We start from the raw sequence: 22,310 nt of genomic DNA, 5'->3' as shown, positions 1-22,310 counted from the left end.
TCCATGCAGAGTACGAGGGAGGGAATCATAACTGTCTCAAGTGGCCATTTATTCCAGCAATAAAGAAACCATGCTTTACACTGTTAGCCTTAGAGCAAATGTAAATTCAAGTTTTATGCTTTCTTCCCAATCACTGTCACCGTATATCAAATACAAAGACTTGATATTTATCTGCGTATTAAGAATGAAGTTGTAACAAAATGTATTCACTTGCAGGTGTTTGTTTGATTGCATATTTAGATGATCAAAACAACACAAAACAAAATCCTAAGGGTATGCATTAGAATTACCCATATGTATGATTTCCATTTTATGTTTGAACTTTTCTAGGTAGGTAACATAAATGTTTGTTAAATGTGTTAATCTTCCAGCACCTGTTCATTAGTTTTCAAAGACAATTTCTCTATTGATTTAAATGCATGAAAAACATCAAGGTAAAGGTGCTAAGACCATGAAAACGTTTTCCTAACCCCTCACTCGCCCACCTATTAGACTCTGACTTCTCTCCTCTCCACCCTCTCACACTCTGTGTTTTCTGCTTGACGAGTCCTTTTTTTAATAACGCGATTTGCCTACTTTGTTTCTGAACCTTAGTGACAATTTTTCCCTTTTGGCCTGGAAAAGTCACGGACAGTTATTTTGATAATAGACTTCTTAGCAGGTAGCAGGGTCTCCTGTACTCTAAACTGCTCCCAGAGGCAGCCCTAATTGATCAAGACCTGATAGTGTGGAGTGTCCCCCACAGATTATTCCTTAAAGTACAGAGCACACATTAATGGCTCACCTGAGAAAGAAAGTTAAGAAGAGATTAAATAGATTAAAATATTAGAGAACACATTCAGCATTTCTTTTTAAATTTCTTACTCTAAATCTTTAAAATATATTTTTCAGTTTATGCAAAAGAAAGACAATGAATTTTTTTAAAAAAGAAAACAACAATATCAAAAAGAAAAAGAAGCAGGTCCAAACCTGCAGGTATGTAACTGACGTAGCTGGAATAACTGGATGAAGATCCAGACTATTTGAGAAATCCTGGTAAAGTTAAAGATGGATAGGGAGAGACACACAAGCCTGGACCTTGGATGTCCTTAGATTGACTTATAACTTTGGCAAAGAAGGGCTGTAGATGTGAAAGGCTATAAGCAGCAGTGGGAATATGATCAAAGTTTTTCATTACTGTGGCTGTTCTTTCAGAAATCATACTTTCTAACAATTTGGAAGATATTTAGAAAGGATGGAAGACTAAAGGAAGGAGGCTTGCTAGGATATTATTAAACTAGCCCAAAGGAAAGTTGAGAGTTTTGAGTAAAAGGATAAGGCCAGGAATTTACAAGAAGGAATAGACAGCAGAACTGAAAGGCTATTTCAAGGTCAGGGGTAGAGGTTATGACTCAAGCTTCACGGCCGGATGGGGGTTGATGAGGATTCATCAGGACACAGAAACAAAAGTTAGGCTGGGTAAGCAGGCTGGGGGAGAAAGCAATAATATTGGCTATGACAGGTTAAGCTCCAAATTATTAGTTATTCATTCATCAGGTACTTAGCGTCTACTATATGCCAGGTACCTTGCAGTCTATTGTGGATAGAATGACAATAAATGAGGAAGCAGGTATATAAATAAACCAAGTATTTTCAAAGAATGATATAATTTATAAAAAAATAAAACACAATGACATAAAAAGGAGTAACTGGGAGGAATTTTATTTTGAGGGGGGGCAGTCAGGAAATGCCTGTCCTAAAAGCTGATATTTGATGCTGAATAGCAAAAAAGAAACCTAAGGAAGGAGATCTAAAAGGGATAGCATTTCAAGTAGAGGAAGCTGTGGGCACTGAGAATGAAAACAAGTGCAGCATGTTTGAAGTCCAGGAGTTTAGTAATCAAGAGGAGCGTGCCATAACGTAAGTCAGAGTTGCAGGCAGGTTTCCACAGGACATACAGGTTGTCGGAGCCCATAATCAGTTGGATAGAAGACTTCGCACTTCGGAGAGAAGACTGAGATGCTGATAGAAATATGGGCATCAGAAATATGGGCATCATCTAGCTACAGGTGGCATTTGAAATTATGGGAGATAGGAGAACATGTGAAAAGTAAGAGGGCGATACAAAGAACATGGGAAAAGTTAACATTTAACAGGTGAGCAAAAGAAGAAAAATCATCAATGGTGGTAAACAAAATGATCAGAAAATTAGAAGGGAGAAACGGAGATTGCAATGTCTTAGATTAAAAGAGAACAAGAAGTTTTAAGTAAAAGAGAATGATCAACAGAGATAAGTGTCAGGAATAACAGGACAAAAATGTTTCTAAAACTAAATGTCAATGAAGATCATTGGTGGGTGAATTTTTCTTTCGCAGGTTACTAGATGTAGTAGAAACAAAACATACTTGCAGTAGAGTGAATGGGAACCTCTAAATGCAGTAAAAAGCACAATAAAAGTGAAAGTAGACATAGCCAATGATGACTATTTTTCCAAGTATTTGCTTTAGAGGAGATAAAAATTGGACTGGGAGCATTTTTTTTAATGATGAAATCTGAAAATATATATGTACAGGTTCTAAGGAAGGAGTGAGAAGAAGCGAAAAGTCAGGAGAGGAGATAAGCAACAACAGTGAGGCCTAACAGAAAATAGAAAGAGCAGATCACCCCCCAACAATGGGAAGGATTAGCTTTGAATGTGAGACAAAATTTTCTTTAGACTGTAGCTATTTGGGCCACCTAATAACTCTTATGTGAATAAATCAGGATTATCAAATAAAAGGACAACCATCTCTACAAACCCAAAGAAATTTGTAAAACTCTTACAAATTTCTGTGTTGTACTAGAAAAGTTTTGGGTTTGTTGCTGTTGTTTTGAGAAAAGCCCTAAGGAACAGGGCTTCTTAGCATCCTTAAAATCTTACTATTTCTATGATCACCTCCTACATCCGTTGATGAAATCTTCACCTGCTAGGCCATTAGCTGGCCAAATATTTTGGTTACTCATTTCCACAATTTTAATTCTTCATTTTAAAATCATACATTCAAAATAGTTTCATCACACATTTGAAAATTTTAGTTAGTTTCTGTCTGAAACCAAAAAAATGCTTCCTTTTAAATCCCTAGAAGGTTCTCTGAAAGCACTGTTTTAAATGCTAAGATTCACCAAGACAGCAGAAAGTGATGGGGAGGACTGATGATCTAAATTCCAATCCTTAGGTAATACACCACTAGAATAAAGGAAATAAAGAATGGCCAACTCATAGAAATACAATATCTATGGTGGAGAGAATGAATATCTATTAAAATTTTGCTACTGTTTGTGGTTAATGGAAAACAAAAAAGGTTAACTGCTTGTTCGGTTCCTGGCCCCCAAAGTTCTATATCTTGCTGGACTTATACCATGAACCTCTTAAGTAAGATTGTCCAACAATCTCTTGTCATTTTCCGGATTTTCTTCCCCAACAATCTCATCTTTTAAGTTTTGGAAGACATAATGCTTTGAAGTTTATGACATTTCTTTTTTTTTTTTTTGCATATAACTGCTGGGGTCATTCTGTCCTAGTCAACGTATAATTCTGCATATTTCACTGCCATTGCTAGAGCAGGCAGCTAGGCAGACATGAACAGAGCAGGAGAGGGCACTCCACCCCAGGAATGTCAGGCAACCACCAGGTGATGGCCAGGTGGCTGTTAAATTACCACTCTAAAATAATACTTGGTGGCAGCAGTGCCAGGGAACAGCAATCTACCAATAGATAGAAAACACTGGAAGCTGGTGATCAGCAGCTTACCAGTAAGATCTCAGGAATTGGGCCAGTGGGCTCAAACATGTGCATAAGCAGGAAAATTGCAGAGTTTAACTGGTATACAATCTATCCTTAGGAACGCTCAATTAGTAAGAAAAATAATGCCTCAAGTGAGCATGTGCACAACTTCAGTAAACACACTGCGCATGTGCCCCTCCCAAGTGCTGGCAGGCCACTATGCTTGCAGAGAGCAGACCCCAGGGGAAGAATCAGGGGAGAAGGAACAGAAACCCCCGAACCATGGCAATGTATATAACCTCAAGTAAAGTCCAAATGAGGCACCTGGATCTGTCAAGGTGCCCGTTTGGCCCTCTTTCAAGTACACTGTCTTTTGTTCCTGTTCTAAAACATTTTAATAAACTTTCACTCCTGCTCTAAAACTTGCCTTGGTCTCATACTTACTTATACCCCTCTGCCAAATTCTTTGCGTATGAGAAGGTATATACGAAAGGTACATACATTCTTTTCAAATGAGAAGGTACATACAAGTCGCTACAGGCCCGTTGGATTTGCCACTGCTAACAATATCAGATGACAGGCTTAGAGGTTCAGGACTTCATAGGTTTTGTGAAAGGGTCTTAGAAATTTAGCATATTATTATTATTGTTAGTTTGCTGGAAAACAAATGATGGAAGCTGCACAACTGGCATAACAGCATCATGGTAAAATTTCTAATAGTCTGAATTTTAACTTTCCAGACACTGTTTCAAAATATATTGTTAGAGAACACCTTTCTTTTTAATTTAACAAACATTTATTTATGTAGCACCCATTATGTGCAAGGTACCGTTTTAAGCACTTTTCAAATATTAACTCATTTAAATCATGTGACAACAGTATGAGGTGTGTATTGTTATCAATACAAATGGTACAACTGAAGTTAAGAGAAGTTACATAATTTGACCAACCTTACATATCTAGTAAATGCTTTTGGGGCTCAGAAAATATGGTCCTTTGGCATGCGGAGTGCTTTGAATTAAAAGAAACTGCAAGGCTTCAGAAATAAACCTCAAAACAAAAATATCTCTCTGATCTTTCCCTGTGCCCCTGTCTCTCTGATCTTCTTTCATTCCAAGGGACCATTAGGGGATTTCTCTGAAGTTTCTTTATTTGTTTAAGGGAACTTCACCCAGAAGAAATACATTGTCTTAACAGTCCTTCCCTAGGAATCTTGTCAAATAACCGGGAAAAATCAACCACTAGAGAAAAAAAAATGACTATAAGTCATCACCAAACCCAGAAAGACATTTCATCTACTTCTCTGAGGGCAGCTCCTAGGGATTACCTGAGACGCCTCATCTGCATAATAACACCATTTTTCTTCACACTGAAGTTCTACCCTTCGCTTTCTTCAGCACCTCCCTTAGACCTCAGAGAAACTTTCTCCCAGGCTGTTGTTCCTTGGGCACACTCATTTCTCCTAAAAATCATTTACTATCCCTCACAATGTCTCCATGCCCCATTTCCTTTCCCCTACAAAGAGGGTATATAAACCTCGACCATCTGGACCGTCTATGAGTCTCATATAGAGTCTCATATTTTATATGAGACTCACACACATTAATATATTTCTACACGTTTTTCTCCTATCAATCTGGCTATTGTGGTACATATCAGTAAGCATTTGGAGAGGGTGGAAGAGTAGCTTTCCCTTTGTTCCTACAACACCAAGATTCACTGCGAGAAAATCTGGCTTTAAAAGACAGTGAACTCAGCACTAAGCTGAGTCTTTGCCAAACAAAGTAAGCAAACACTTAAAAAAGCAGGAGAGAGAAGACTCAATAATGAAGCCTCCTGTGGCTGGACGAGGAAAACTTGACTAACGCTCTGTATTTCACTTTTCTTTGGGGGTTATCTCTTTTGATCCCTGATGACAATGTACGAGATCAAATTATGTTTCCCAAAATATGACTGTAGGAGACCAGAATATGCCACCCTAAAATATGGCTATAGGAGACCAGAATATAGCATTCAAAAATGTGCCGCTTTGGCATAAGGATTATTTTGAGTCAGTTATTTTGAGAAACTGCAGACACAGTAGAAACACTGAAAACAAAGTAGAAATTACTCTTTTGTATGGAAAATTTATATCTACAGAGGAAATCTCCATTTGTAAGTGTATCTCCTTGTCTCCTCTGGCAGAGAAGGATCACTAAGTCACCAGAAACTCTTATCCATGAAGAAGGCACTGACTGAAATCACCGTGACAAATCTGATCCTGATTTACTGTGGTTTTACCTCCGCTAAAGGTTTGACTGCTCCCCTACCCAGAATTCTTCTTCCTTTCTTGCAGCTAAAGATGGTATTTAAACCTAAACTCAAAGCTACCTCTTTGAGATTTACTCATTCCCTGGGTACGTCCAATGTATACATGAGGTATACATGTTGATAAATTACTGTTTGCTTTTCTCTTGCTAATCTTTTTGCTACTGGAGTCTGTCCCAATAAGAACTATGAAGGGTAGAAGGAAAATTATTTTTCCTGCCCCATAGCAACAATGGCATGCTGTTTGCTGTCTAAAACTCCGCCCAACAATTACAGAATTAAACCTTTCTTTGCCTCTACTTCATAAAACAAGGTAGGCTAGCATTTCTGAATATAATTTATAATATCAAGCAATAAAAAAGGAAATTAAAAATAAAAGCAAATTCAAGTGACATACAAGATAAGTGGAAAAATACACATATCTACTTCAACAATGACTGACAAGCTTATCACATTCATAGACCTTGTTGTGCCCATATTTATTTTTCTTTGACTAGTCTCTCATTCTGAATAACTCTAACGAAGCCTTCTCAATTACCAACTATACTACTTCACTGAAGGGTTACACTGATGGGAACTAACTTGTTCCCTCAATTTACCGATCTTCTGTTTATAGCCTCCTAAGAAAATAAGAAGGTATTTTCCTCTCTCTCAGAAAGCCCCATTCAGTTTCCTACACAGGTTTTGAGCGATACTTGCCTGACAGGACTGTAACCATTTGAAATACCACCAACTTCCTAAGCTGTAGTATATTGTCCATAATATATATAATATTATGCAGAACCATGCAAGGAAGATTACATATATATAATAATAGCAAGATTTGTCTGCTAAAAACTTTTCTCCATAAGTGAGAAATTACATTCAGAATTTTTCTTTTGTTATTTATAAACTTAAAATATGTTCTCAGGAAAAAAAAAAAGTAGTAATTTCCTAGGCTGTAATTTTCTGAAGAAAGCAGTCACTTAGCATTTACAATCAGGAAGAAAAATTACATCTACTATTGAATAGTGATAATGAATGTATTACATTTTTATTAAATGTGTTCCATAAAAATATTTTTAAGGGAGTCTATAGTAATGCAGAAAACTCTATGAACTGCATCAGTTAAGTTTTAAAAATTGGGACATTTCCATCATTGCCTCTAAGAAGTATGTGATATTATGTAAGTCTAGTTTTGCTTCTATGGAAATACATAAAATAAGCAAAATTTTGGTTCCAATGCATCACCAGGAAGGGTAAATGTTCACCTTAGTATCTTACTTATGTAATTGACAAATAAAAATAAAAGCAAACAAAAACAAAGTGGAGAAAGGACACCCTATTCAATAAATGGTCCTGGGATAAATGGCAAGCCACATGCAGAACAATGAGGCTGGATCTTCATCTCTTACCTTACATAAAAACCAAATCAAGATGGATCAAAGACTTAAATCTAAGATCTAAAACCATAAGAATTCTAAAAGATAACATCAGAAAAACTCTTCTCGACATTGGCTTAGGCAAAGAGTTCATGACCAAGAACTCAAAAGCAAATGCAACAAAAATAAAGACAAATAGATGAGACCTAATTAAACTAAAAAGCTTCCTTAAAGCAAAAGAAATAATCAGCAGAGGTAAAGGACAACCCACAGAGCAGGAGAAAATATTTGCAAACTATGTATCTGACAAAGACTAATATCCATAATCTACAGGGAACTCAAATCAGCAAGAAAAAAACAAATAATCCCATCAAAAAAGTGGGCAAAGGACATGAATAGAGAATTCTCAAAAGATCTACAAACTGCCAACAAATATATAAAAAATGCTCAACATCACTAATTATCAGGGAAATGCAAATCAAAACCACAATGCGATATCACCTTACTCCTGCAAGAATGGCCATAATTAAAAAATCAAACAATCATAGATGTTGGTGTGGATGTGATGAAAGGCTAACACTTTTACACAGCTGGTGGGAACATAAAGTAATACCACCACCATAGATAACAGTATGGAGATTCCTTAAAGAAATAAAAGTAGAGCTACTATTTGATCCATCAATCCCACTACTGGGTATACTGGGCAACTATCTACCCAGAGGAAAAGAAGTCATTTATAGCAGCACAATTTGCAATTGCAAAAAAATATGGAGCCAATCCAAATTCCCATCAACTAATAAGTGGATAAAGAAATTGTGGGAGATATATACATATGCCCACACACACACACACACACACACACACACACACACACACACACACGCACCCCATAGAATACTACTCAGCAATAAAAAGAAACAAAATAATGGCATTTGCAGCAGCCTGGGTGGAGCTGGAGACCAGTGTCCGAAGTGAAGTAACTCAGGAATGGAAAACCAAACATCATATGTGTTCTCACATAACTGGTGGCTAAGCTCTGAGGACCAGCAACATAAGAATGATATAATGGACTCTGGGAACTCGGTGGGGAAGGGTGGGAGGATAGAGAGGGATAGAAGACTACACATATAGTACAGTGTACACTGCTTGGGTGATGGGTGCACCAAAATCTTAGAAATCACCACTAAATAACTTCCCCATGCAACCAAACACCACCTGTTCCACCAAAACTACTGAAATAAAAATAAAAATTAAATAAAATCAGAATCCTCCAACCTACTGAACAGACCCTTTCATGGCCAAGCAGACCTCAGAGAAATCTAAAAAACTGAGATCCCATCTATGATGAGGAGAGGAGAGGCTGGACACACCTCATTATACCTCCTCCATCATTACCATAAGGCTTTCTTCCCTAAGGGTTAAACAGAAACCAGCCATTCTTAAAGACTCACACAAGGAAAATGTGGCACATACACACCATGGAATACTATGCAGCCATAAAAAACGATGAGTTCATGTCCTTTGTAGGGACATGGATGAATCTGGAAACCATCATTCTCAGCAAACTGACACAAGAACAGAAAATCAGACACCACATGCTCTCACTCATAGGTGGGTGTTGAATACTGAGAACACGTGGACACAGAGAGGGGAACATCACACACTGTGGTCTGTTGGGGGGACTGGGGAGGGACAGTGGTGGGTAGGGAGGTTGGGGAAGGATAACATGGGAGAAATGCCAGATATAGGTGATGGGGGATGGAGGCAGCAAACCACATTGCCATGTAGGTACCTATGCAACAAACCTGCATGTTCTGCACATGTACCCCAGAACCTTAAGTACAATATATATATATTGTACTATATATATATATATATATATATAGTAATTATAATTTCGTATCAATGAGAGACTGTTTTGCCAAAGCAAATGAATTTAAATTCCCTCTTAAAATCTCTTGAATGCCCTTATGTTCCTGGCTGTAGCCTTTACCGTAGTGTGCTATTAGACAAGTCTTTCACACTCTGTTTTCTCATCTGTAAAATACTGATTACAGTATCTATCACATATAGTCATGGATATTTTACTTGGGACAATTTAGAAATCCCTTATACTTAGTAAAAGTTTAATAAAAGATTTTTTTCCTTTAAAAAAAAAAAAAGACTCACTCCATGACTGATATTAACTAACTGCCTGATGCTGCCCCTCCCTTTCTGTGGTTTAGATATAACAAGGAACCAACATTCCTTCCTACTAAGAGGCCACCAAACACAGAGCAGTTCTGGCTACTCGAAAGTATGCTCAGCAAGGGTTTCTATGTCCTCTGCTTCACCTTTTACATCAGAGGGCTGAAAACTCCACCCTTGGATTGTGCTAACATGGCCATTTTTTGTACACGGGTCCCATGCTGAGGTTGAAGCTCAATTGTGCATGTGCTTGTTTCTGCTTTCATAAATGTCGTGACTCCTGTAGCTTATTTAATATGTATCTTTTACAACTTCATTCAGCATAAATCCCTGTCATTCTTACCATCCTCAAAGTGCCTGTCTTGGTCAAAGGCTATGTTTACCAGCCTGCAGAAAGGCCACCTTGAAAACTATAACTCTTCATAAAAAATGAACTCTCAGCTAGGGGGCGGTGGCTCAGGCCTGTAATCCCAGCACTTTGGGAGGCTGAGGCAGGTGGATCACCTGAGGTCAGGAGTTCAAGACCAGCCTGGCCAACATGTGAAACCCCATCTCTACTAAAAATACAAAAATTAGCCGGGTGTGGTGGCATGCGCCTGATATCCCAGCTAGTCAGAAGGCTGAGGCAGGAGAATCCTTTGGACCCAGGAGGTGGAGATTGCAGTGAGCCAGGATCATGCCAAGGCAACTCCAGCCTGGGTAACAAGAGTGAAACTATGTCTCCAAAAAAGAAAAAAAAAGTCTCCTCTACCTTTTTCTAAATTTATATATTGTGTGTTTTTTTTATGTTAACATATTTAACAATACTTTTAAAACAATCTAAGATATTTTACTTTTGCATAGCTTAGCAATGTATTAATATATTCAATTTTATTTTTTAGATTTACAGACATTTTATAATATTTTAATAATAAAAGAATACAATTCATTTAAAATTCTTGGTGTAAATATTAAAATGACCTTCAAATTTAGATTTAACACTGCATTGCTTCTAACCAAAGAAATTGGAGAGAAAGTAAGATGTGAAATGTGGAGAAACTCAAAAATACCTGCCGTTAAAGATAAATGTCAAGGAAACTTGAACTTTTCTACATAACAATAACAGAATGACTTTTAAAGTTTCCTCTGGAATCTCCCTCACACATTAACTTTATGGTCCTAAATTGATGTGCTTTAAAATGGTCAAGGGATGAAGCAAAGAACAGAAGTTTTGTTCATAGCTTCTCATGCAGCCTTCAACTGCTATAACTTCCTAAGGACAGATTGTGGATAAGGAAAACCTGTAACTCCTCAAACCAGTTCTGGCATTTGCACATCATGAATCAAAATGAATTTTGAGGAGTAAACACATTCTTTACAAAGAGCTGAAAAGCAACTATGTGAGAAGAGAGAGCTTTTTCCTTGACTGTTATCACAGACAAATAGCCTTCATAATGCAAGATTTTATACATTTACTTATTTTTAAAATTTAGAATAAAAAGACCAAAATGATTGGAAACAGAACTCATAAATCCAAAATGTCTAGACTTACTGGTACATGCCATAGAAGGTGGGTCTTTTTCAGCTCGGAAATAACCCTTTTCACACTGACAGACAGACGTTGCTTCCATGTATGTTAAACTATGTGGAGGGCATTTAGAACACTTTGTGTTCCCAGCAAAAGCTTTATAGAATCCTGGTCTGCAAGCTGTAAAAAAAGAAAGAAAAAAACATTTTTTAGTTGTTATTGCTAGAATTCTTTTATTTGTACATGTATAACATACTTTAATTAATACACACATTAGATCACAGAGAAGTGTTATACATACATAAAGAAGTCATATATGTTAATAGTAACAAATGAAATTAGTGACTGAGAGTTAATAAAACCCAGTAGGCCATCATATTTTAGCTGAGGCTGCTAATTTGTAAAATCATACCTCAAGCATACACACACACACACACACACACGCACACGCACACACACACACACACCGGCACACGCACACAAAATATCAGTGCTTACTTAAGTTACCTACGAATGGGGATGCCCACAACTGACAGTAAGAGAAATAGTTTTGTGTTGTTCTCGGAGATAGCATTAAATAACATTAAGTCACACTGTTCAAAATGTATTTACATTCTGTTTTCTCTTCAGTTCTTGTGAGTGCTCAAGAAGAAAATTCTAATTTGGTGAAAGTGTGTCTTTAACACCTTTGTTAGTGGCTAAATTTTGTTTTATATATGCTGTAACTCTATTTTATTAATAGTTTATGTTCGCCTTTATAATAAGATTTTTATAAATGATCTAGTAATTCAAAAAGAGCAATATTATCAATTCTGCACGGTAAAATTATTATCAAGAGGTTGGCTATTCAATATCAATATCAACCGGAAGTGGTGGTACACAAATATACAACAATGGTCTCTTCAATAACTTGTTGATAAATAAATAGTATATAGTTAATCAAAAAAAGACTACCATTAAAATATTTTTCTAAAATTTAGGAAATTGGAGTATATAAATAAAATATGGGAAACACCACTAACATTTTCAAAATTGAAATATTGTTTAAAAATCTTTAATTACTAAATGTGGCCTTATGACAGCAGTTACAACACAACGTATCATAAAATATTCAATAAATCTATCTTATACAGTTTTCTAATACAATAATTGTTTTCTACTAAGATATGCAGTTTGAAATAACTGAATATATTCAACAGGGTAGGTCTATTAATAATTTGCCAAATAATTTAAAAAGTTGGACCTGAAATTTAAAGAATACCTTTAATCTGTAACCATATTTAAAAACAGAATATATTCGTTAATGAACAGAGAACATACAAATCTAAATGGGGAGCTTACATTCTAAATATTGCAATGGTATTTAAAATATTTTAAGATAAAGTAATATTTAAAATATTAATATAAAGTAATATTTAAAATATTACTTAAAAGGCTTTTTATGTTATTTTGTGGAATAAGACTATTTTACATTAATTAGAAACACGTATGCCATAGAACCACAATATAAAAAATATTTATTACATGTGCATATATAGGACCTATAAGACACACAAAGAAGAGTTACAAGCATATTGTTTTCTTCTTTTAATCAGCCATTCAAATTTCAGTCAAAGACACTGTTCAGAATATAAAGTAGCTTTGCTTGTAACTTAATTTTGTGCAGCCAGGCATTGTTACCTTTATTTACTTTCTTTGGTAGCTAAAACAAGAATTTAAATAATTTCCCATCTGAAGTGTTTTCTGTTAATTTGCCACTTCTTAGAGTCTTTTCAGAATGCTCAGAACACCTCCTAAGATATTTAGAAGAGGCTAGTGATATTCAACTGTTCTTGATAACAGTCTAATAACTAGCCTCTCAGCAACTATTCTTGCCCACTTTAATCCATTCTTCAGACAGAGTGATCTTCTAAACATACTGTATCTAACAGCCGTATAAAGTGAGACATATATACATAACTTTAAATTTTGTAGTAGTCACATTAAAATCCTAAAAAGAAACAGGTGATATTATATTTTAATAACATATTTTATTTAACCCAATATATCCAAAATATTATTTCAACATAAAATGAACCATTGAAATATTTTACATTTTTTGAAGTTTTAAAATTTTTTTGTTGAAGTATTTGAAATCCTGTATGTACTTTACACTTACGGCAGGTCTCAATTCAAACTAACTGCATTTCAAGTGCCCAACAACCTCACATGGCTAGTGAATACATGGTGGATAGCACAATTGTAAACACAGAAATCTATTCATTACATTCTCTATTTCAAAAATTTGGATAATTTCCCACATATTAATGTTAAAGTTGCCCATGATTTGGCTCTGCCTACCTCTCCAACCACATCAGATGAAGATACTCCCTTCCTGCACCTTCTTGGTTAAGGCTTTGCCCTTCTGCAGTCTATGCTCAACCCAGTAGCTGATGATCTCCTGAAAACATGTATGATACTGTGTTATGTACAACTGGACTTAGAACCTTCCAATGGCTTTCTCTTCCTGGAAGAGTAAAGGTTGTTGCCTTGTTAACTGCCTCCCAAGCACTGCATGGTTTTGCTCCCCACCCGCTGTGACCTTGCTTTTCATTTCCTACATTTTATTTCCTTTAGATACTTTGATCTAGCAACACTGGCCTTTTTCAGAATCTTGGACATCCAAAGCTTGTTCCCACAACAGGGCTTTTTTTAACATTTGCTCTTACTCGGCTATCTACATGGTTTGGTACTTCCCTTATATCAGGTCTTTGCTCAAATGTCACCAAATTAATGAAGCCTTCCTTGATTCCTTGTTTAAAATTTCGACTCCTGCTACACCCCACTGCAATACTCCATATTACGCTCCCTCTCCAGAGAACTTCAAATCTGATACATGACGCATTTCATTTTTAAATCATTCCACAGTAAAATGTATCCTCCAAAAAGGCAGATATTTTTCTTCGTTTTGTTTTCTAAAATGCATTTCCAGGGTCTAGAAGAGTGCTAGCCATTATTAGACCCTCAATGAGGCATATTTGGCAAATAAATGAATGACTGCCAAAGATGTCCTTTAATTTCCATAGTTTTACTATGCTGTTTTTCCTGCTTTGAGTTTTTCTCTATTGAAAAATCTCTTCACTGTATCTCTACCCCATGATCCACCCGCATGTTGCCCGTTCCTCATAACCTCCATGGCTGTGATTCACTTATCTTTTAGCTCACTGTTCTTTAAGAGGGCCATTCTGACTTTTTAGACCAAATTTAGTTTCTCAAAGGACCTGGGCCTTTTCCACATTAGTTAGCCCTTGGTAATTACCTGTTTAAAGGCTGTAAGCACCACAAGAGCATTTTTGCCCAGTGCTTAGTGCTTGTCATAACGTAGGTGCTCAATACATACTCATTTAATTGAACTGGATTGTGTGTGAGTACTCTTCTAATTGAATTTCTGCAAAATATTATGCATGTCTACTTAATGCATGGTCTTATAATAGCACAATTTATCTTTCTATAGATTTCTATGTTTTCTGCTTAACGTATTATAGGTAAGGAGTGAAAACAGTAAAAATGTTCAAAGTGATTTAACTGTGCCTGAAAATGATTGTTCTAATATTGCAAGATGACCTAGCTATTAACAACATTCCATTTGAAATTATTATTAGAGTGAACTTGGATTTTCCTTCTAATGCAAAAAAAAAATACAAATAAAAATTGGATAAAGGGGCTGCAACTTTCAACTCTATCCCTGATTTCAAAGGTTTTTTATACATCAACTTGCCTTTGAAATACTTAAAATTTTGAACTCTTAAAATATATTTGGATTATTTAAATATTTCTGTTTTGATATTAACATTTAGTATAATATTTCATTTAAAAATAAATAATTCTGTTGTCTGAAAATTATTGTTGAGGCACTCACATTCTCTTATATAGCACACATTAACAGTATACAGCGTATATCTTTCACTTAGATCATATCACATTAGATTACAACTATTTTATCACATGTTATCTCAGCTTTTTGTAACTGCCACAAGCCAGAGATGGGGGTTAATATTCTAGTATCCACAATGTCTAGCATATTTCAGACATATATTTATTTATTTTGTTGTTGAGAGGGAGTCTGACTCTGTCACCCAAGCTGGAGTGCAGTGGCACAATCTCGGCTCACTACATCCTCTGCTCCCCACTTCAAGTGATTCTCCTGCCTCAGCCTCCCGAGTAGGTGGGCTTACAGGCATCCACCACCATGCCCTGCTATCTTTTGTATTTCAGTAGAAACAGGGTTTCACCACATTGGCCGGGCTAGTCTCAAACTCCTAATCTCAAGTGATCCACCTGCCTCAGCCTCCCAAAGTGCCGGATTATAGGTGTGAGCCAGCGCACCTGGTCTTTAGTTTTTATAAACAATGAAAAAATGGAATGAAGGTAAATAAATGGTGAATGCTAATAACTAATATGACATAACATAACAAGAGCTCTGTAATTGAAGAAGTATTCTGTGTATCTATTTAGTTAGTGGTCTTAGGTTTTGTTAGAATTAGGTTATAAATGGGATATCAGTACCTATGTCTTGAGAACTTTTAAATTTCTTTCTCATATATTCCTTCCTTCTCTACCATTTCCTTATTTTTTTATTTATATAATAGGATCTATAAACTTCTTGCTTTCAAGAAACAAACCATGTTGGAAAGTTATAGGTTATCTAACGAAGTGGTTTCTATTATTCTTTCTTTAGAAAAATGTGTTGGGGTACAGACCGTTAGTTTAAACTTGCATTACCTGTTTTTTTCTTTTTTTCTTGAGATGGAATCTTGCTCTGTCACCAAGCTAAAGTGCAGTGGCACGATCTCAGCTCACTGCAACCTCTGACTCCCTGGTTCAAGCAATTTTCCTGCCTCACCTCCTGAGTAGCTGGAATTACAGGCATGCGCCACCACACCTAGCTAATTTTTTGTATTTTTAGTAGAGACGAGGTTTCATCATGTTGGCCAAGATAGTCTCAATCTCCTGACCTCATGATCTGCCTGTCTTGGCCTCCCAAAGTGCTGGAATTACAGGTGTGAACCACTGTACCCAGCTTGCATTACCTTTTTAATTTCTACTTTTAACTTTTCTTCCATAATAATACAGATTTATCATTTAAATCTACATCTCTTGGAATAGTGCATTCATCTCAGTTCTGCCTGTCTCTGCTTTCTCTCTGCTCACATCCACTCCATTATTGATGCAAGTTACATTTCTAAATTGCAGAATGGTCATGCTATTCTCTATTGCCTACAGTAAGAGTTTAGCCATTTTGCAAACCTACTGCCTAGATTTGTACAGACTGATTTTTTAGGCTTTGTGTCTGCACCCAAATCTCATCTTGAACTATAATCCTCATAATCCCCATATGTCAAGGGAGAGACAAGGTAGACGTAATTGAGTTATGGAGGTGGTTTCCCCCATGCTGTTCTTGTGATAGTGAGTTCTCACGAGATCTGATGGTTTTATAAGGGGCTCTTCCTCCTTTTCTAGGCACTTCTCCTTCCTCCTGCCTTGTGAAGAAGATGCCTTGCTTCCCCTTTGCTTTTTGCCATGATTGTAAGTTTCCTGAGGCTTCCCCAGCCATGTCAAAACAGGGGTCAATTAAACCTTAAACCTCTTTCCTTTATAAATTACCCAATCGTGGGCAGTTCTTTATAGCCGTATGAAAATGGAATACTACAATAAATTGGTACCAAAGAGAATGGGTATGTTATAAAGATAGCAAAAATGTGGAGGCAACTTTGGAAATGGGTAACAGGCAGAAGTTGGAAGAGTTTGGAGTGCTTGGAAGAAGACAGGAAGATGTGAAAAAGTCTGGAACATCCTAGAAACTTGTTGAATGGCTCCAACCAAAATGCTAATAGTGATATGGACAATGAAGTCAAGCCTAGGTGGTCTCAGATGTAGATAAGGAACTTGTGCACTGGAATAAATGTGACTCTTGCTGTGCTTTAGCAAACAGACTGGTGGTATTTTGCTCCAGCCCTAGAGATATGTGGAACTTCGAACTCATGAGAGATGATTTAGGGTGCCTGGCAGAAGAAATTTCTAAGCGGCAAAGCATTCAAATTGACTTGGGTGCTCTTAAAAGCATTCAGTTTTATACATTCACAAAGAGATGGTTTGAAATTAGAACTTATATTTAAAAGGGAAGCAGAGCATAAAATTTTTGAAAATTTGCAACCCGAAGGTACAATAGAAAAGAAAAACCTATTTTCTGAGGAGAAATTAAAGCCGGCTGCAGGAATTTGCATAATTAACAAGGAGCTGAATGTTATCACCAAGATAATGGAGAAAATATTTCCAGGGCATTTCAGAGATATTCATGTCAGCACTTTCCATAACAAGTCTGAAGGCCTAGGAGGAAGAAATGGTTTTATGGGCAGGGCCCAGGACCCAGCTACTCTGTGCATCCTTGAGACACGGCACCCGACATCCCAGTCATTCTTGCTCCAGCCACAGCTAAAAGGGGCCAAGGTACATCTCAGACCATTGCTTCAGAGGTTGCAATCCCCAAGCCTGGGCGGCTTCCATGTGCCATTGGGCCTGCAGGCATGCAGAATGTAAGAATTGAGCAATGGGGGCTTCTACCTAGATTTCAGAGGATGTATGGAAATGCCCAGATGTCCACACAGAAGTCTACTGCAGGGGCAGAGCCCTCATGGAGAACCTGTACTAGGTCAATGAAGAGGGAAAACGTAGGGTTTGGGCCCCCACAGATTGCCTGCTGGGGCACAACCTAGTTAATGTATAAGAAGGGAGCCACCATCCTCCAGACCCCAGAATTATAGATCCACTGACAGCCTGCACCATGTGTCTGGAAAAGCCAGAGACACTCAATGCCAGCCCATAAAAGCAGCCAGGAGTGGGGCTATAGCCTGCAAAGACACAGGGGCAGAGCTGCTCAAGACCACGGAGCCCACCTCTTGCATCAGTGTGACCTGAAAGTAAGATATGGAGTCAAAGGAGATCACTCTGCAGCTTTAAGATTTGACTGCCACACTGGATTTCAGACTTACATGGGGCCTGTAGCCCTTTGGTGCTGGTCAATTTCTCCCATTTGGAATGGGTGTGTTTACCCAATGCCTGTACTCCCATTGTATCTAGAAAGTAACTCACTTGCTTTTGATTTTACAGGCTCATATGTGGAAGAAACTTACCTTTCCTCAGAAGAGACTTTGGACTTGGAATTTTGGGTTAATGCAGGAATGAATTAAGACTTTGGGGGACTGTTGGGAAGGCATAAGCTATCATAGCATGACAGGAATGTGATATTTGGGTGCACACAGGGACAGAATGATTTTGTTAGTCTTTGTGTCCCCACCCAAATCTCATCTTGAATTGTAATCCCCATAATTCCTATAATCCCCATGTGTCAAGGGAGAGACCAGGTGGGGGTAACTGAATCATGGGGGTGGTCTCCCTCATGCTATTCTCATGATAGTGAGTTCTCATGAGATATGATGGTTTTATAAGGGGCTCTTCCCACTTTGCTAGGCACTTCTTTTTGCCCTTCTGCCATAATTGTAAGTTTCCTTAGGCTTCCCCAGCCATAATAAACTGTGAGTCAATTAAACCTCTTTTCTTTATAAATTACCTTGTCTCAGGCAGTTCTTTATAGCAGTATGGAAAAAGGTTAGAATGGTTTTTATATTTTATTTATTTTTCAAGATAGGGTATCACTCTGTTATCCAGGTTGGAGTACAGTGGTATGATCACAGCTTACTACAGTCTCCACCTCCCAAGCTCAGGTGGTCCTCCCACATCAATCTCATAATTAGCTGGGACTACAGGCATGCACCACCATGCCAAGCTAATTTTTGTATTTTGTGTAGAGATGGGGTTTTGCCATGTTGCTCAGGCTAGTCTCAGTCTTCTGTGCTTCAGTGATCTGCCTTGCCTCAGCCTGCCAAAGTGCTGAGATTATAGGCATGAACATCTGTACCCAGGCTTTATATTTTTAAATGATTACATAAGTATATGACATTCAAGATTTTTGACTCAGACTTCAAAGTCTAACATATATACTCTATGACTTTCACAGAATATGTATGCCAATACCTGGTTTCTAGAATAAAGTCCAAACTGCGATTCATATTTAAATTCCTTCAGGGATGAACTCATATCTATTTTTCAAAACTCACCTTCCACTGCTATAGAAATTTTGTACTTCTTACCACTCTCCACATGTACCATATTATTTTCTCACAGCTTGACTAAAGTATAATTGGCATATGCAAAATTTCAAATAAAGCATACAATTAGGTGTTGTGATAAATCTATACAACTGTTAAAATTTTGCACAATCAAGACAGTGAATATATCTGTCAATCCCAGAAGTTTTCTTATACCATTTCATTTTCAGGTGTTTCCATTTATATGTTTAAAGTGTGTTTCTTGGATTCGGCCCTGGGTCTTGTTTTTTTTAAAAAAACGAATAGACAATCTCTGCCATTTAATTTGGGTATTGAGATCATTTATATTTAATGTGATTACTGATATTCTTAGGCTTAATTCTACCTTGCTATTTGCTCTGCATTTGTCCCATGTCTTCGTTATTTTCGTTTCCTTCGTTCTTTTAGAAAGTGACATACTTTTTATGATCTATTTTATCTTCTTTTTTTTTTTTAATTAGCAAAATTTAGGTGAGCACTCACAGAGAACCTCTGCACATATTTGGAGTTGTCTTTTGGAAAGCCCTTTTCTCTGTCATACTGACACTGAGAAATCTCACTACCTTGATTTCTCTGGACTCTCAGATCTGTCTTCTCAATAGTCCATGAAGGAGTTTATAAGGTTTTATCAGGGTCCTTTTTCTATGTGGCAGGGCCTGAAAATTTACCCTAAATGGCAAGTTGGGGCAATTGTAGGGCTTTCCTCTTTTAATTACTATCTCTCCATTATCTGATATCTCATGTCATAAATATGTTTTTCTTTTCCCCCCACATTTTTAAATGGGTTTTCTTATCTCACACAGTAGATGGTACTCCATCTTGGCCAAAAGTAAAAATCAGACTACTTGAGACATCCTAAATTCTTATTTTTCTGTCTTCATAATTTACTGTCTCCTATAATATCATTTTCCTATCTACTACATCTAGTTTCTCAAAGACATATTTAAATAACTTATTGTAAAGTTCAATGTAATACTCCCACTTCTACCAGAATACTTAAGATGAAATAAACACACAATACCAAGTATTTCTGGGAATATGGAACAATATGAATTGTAAAATATCAATGGAGGAGTTGTTGCTACCACTTTAGAGAACTGTTAGGCAGTACTTATTATAGATGAACATAGGCCTACCATCTGATATAACAATTCCATTCCTTGCTATTACTCAACAGAAATGCACAAGATGAAAGGGGCCTACTCCCTGCATACTAATTTCCAGTACTACATGAGTTATTAATCCTCCATTTGATTTTCATTTTCTGAAATTGGCTCACATTGATAGGGGCTAGATACTCATTTTCTCCAGATCTCATGTTGAAATGTGATTCTCAGTGCTGGAGGTGGGGCAGGGTGGGAGATGACTGAATCATGGAGGCGGATTCCTCATGAATGGTTTAGAAGCAACCCCTTGTTTATAAGTGAGTTCTCGCTCAGACAGCTCATGCAAGATCAGATTGTTTTAAAGTCTGGGACCACAATTCCCCAACCCCTTGCTCTTGTTCACACCATGTGATGTGCAGGCTTCTGTTTTCCTTCTGCCATAATTAAAAGCTACCTGAGCCCCACACCAGAACCAGACGCTGAAGCTATGCTTGTACGGCCTGAAAAATCATGAGCAGATTAAATCTTTGCTTTATAAATTAACCATATCAGGTATTTCTTTATAGCAACACAGAAATGGCCTAATACAGACTTTTACCTTTCTCTCCTGATGTATTTTCCTTCCCTTTTGCTTTTTTCTTGTTAGAGTAAACTTTCTATACACCCTTATTTTTGTTAGTGAAGTGTCAAAAAGGAACAGAAATAAACTAATATGTTCGATAAACTATATTTAACAAAAAGCTTTTACCTTCCTAAGTTTCACATAATATAATCAGAGGAAGTATATTCAGTTAAGAATAATACAATTATAAACATACCCTTATTTCTGAAACATGTGTGAAATATTTACTTGTTTTTTTATTTTAAAATATGTTTATAATTTGAGAAACTTTATGTAATTGCTTAAAATAACAATGAAAATGTCACATATGGCAAAAGTCAAAGCAAATTTTTAGAGAAAAACATATTAAGGGCAAACTAAATATGAGTACAGTGATTGAAATATCACTCACTATCTTTTTTTTTTTTTGGAAATGAAGTTTCACTCCTGTTACCCAGGCTGGAGTGCAGTACCACAATCTTGGCTCACTGCACCCTCTGCCTACCAGGTTCAAGTGATTCTCCTGCCTCAGCCTCCAGAGTAGCTGGGATTACAGGCACCTGCCACCATACCTGGCTACATTAATTATCTTATAATACAATTTCCTTATAGATGTTTGAAATTTCATTATCCACAAAACATTGAAATTAGAATATTGATGTATTGATTGAAACACAGCTGAAGACTGTGACTTACACACACACACACACACACACACACATCTATAATAAAACAAAAAATAAGAAATGAATAATCTGTTCTACTCATACTTGCACAATTGAATGGTTAGACCATATATTGTTAGCAATTTTTTTTAGGCTTATCCTTATTATCAGAGAACTGGAAGACAAAAAAGACCATGAGAAATCCTAGCTAGCATATTATGCTGTGCGGTTCTCACTGTTTGATGAAATATTGAACTGTGTCTTGTGTGACAGGAAGTGACATTAATATAATCGACTGCTTTTCCCTCATTGATGTTCAACAGCCTGTAAGTTTAGATAAATCTGCATGACTTATCAGTAAAAACATGTGATCTACATCATTTCTGAAAATAATAGGATTCTTGAAAGAAATTTAAGAAACTGGCGAAAAGCAGTAGCATTTATGTTTTCTTAGATGGCATTGTACAATAAATACTGTTGTCACGTAATTAGCAAAAGCAGGTTAAGGAATTTAAACATAAGAACTTAAGGGTAAATAAGCACATATAAATTGCCAAAACTTAAGGGTAAATAAGCCCATATACATTGTTTCTACAGAATAACCTAATAGCATTCAATGACATTCTCAAATCACCAAATCCATGTCTATAA

The 22,310-nt window shown here is 36.7% G+C and overlaps 1 protein-coding gene across 3 annotated transcripts in view; it reads right to left on the bottom strand.

Moving 5' to 3' along the window:
* EPHA6 (EPH receptor A6) overlaps positions 1–22,310 on the bottom strand; it is a 980,105-nt gene that overhangs the window by 521,951 nt on the left and 435,844 nt on the right. For all 3 annotated transcript variants that reach the window (XM_017546189.2, XM_037744876.1, XM_017546191.2), the window contains exon 4: positions 11,129–11,284. In XM_017546189.2, coding sequence (XP_017401678.1) covers positions 11,129–11,284 — 156 coding nt within the window. The remainder of the gene's footprint in view (positions 1–11,128; positions 11,285–22,310) is intronic.

Source organism: Cebus imitator, unplaced genomic scaffold, assembly GCF_001604975.1.
Source record: "Cebus imitator isolate Cc_AM_T3 unplaced genomic scaffold, Cebus_imitator-1.0 Scaffold188, whole genome shotgun sequence".
Classification (NCBI taxonomy): domain Eukaryota; kingdom Metazoa; phylum Chordata; class Mammalia; order Primates; family Cebidae; genus Cebus; species Cebus imitator.
Note: the sequence above shows the minus strand (reverse complement) of the source record. Positions and strands in the feature narration are given on the sequence as shown.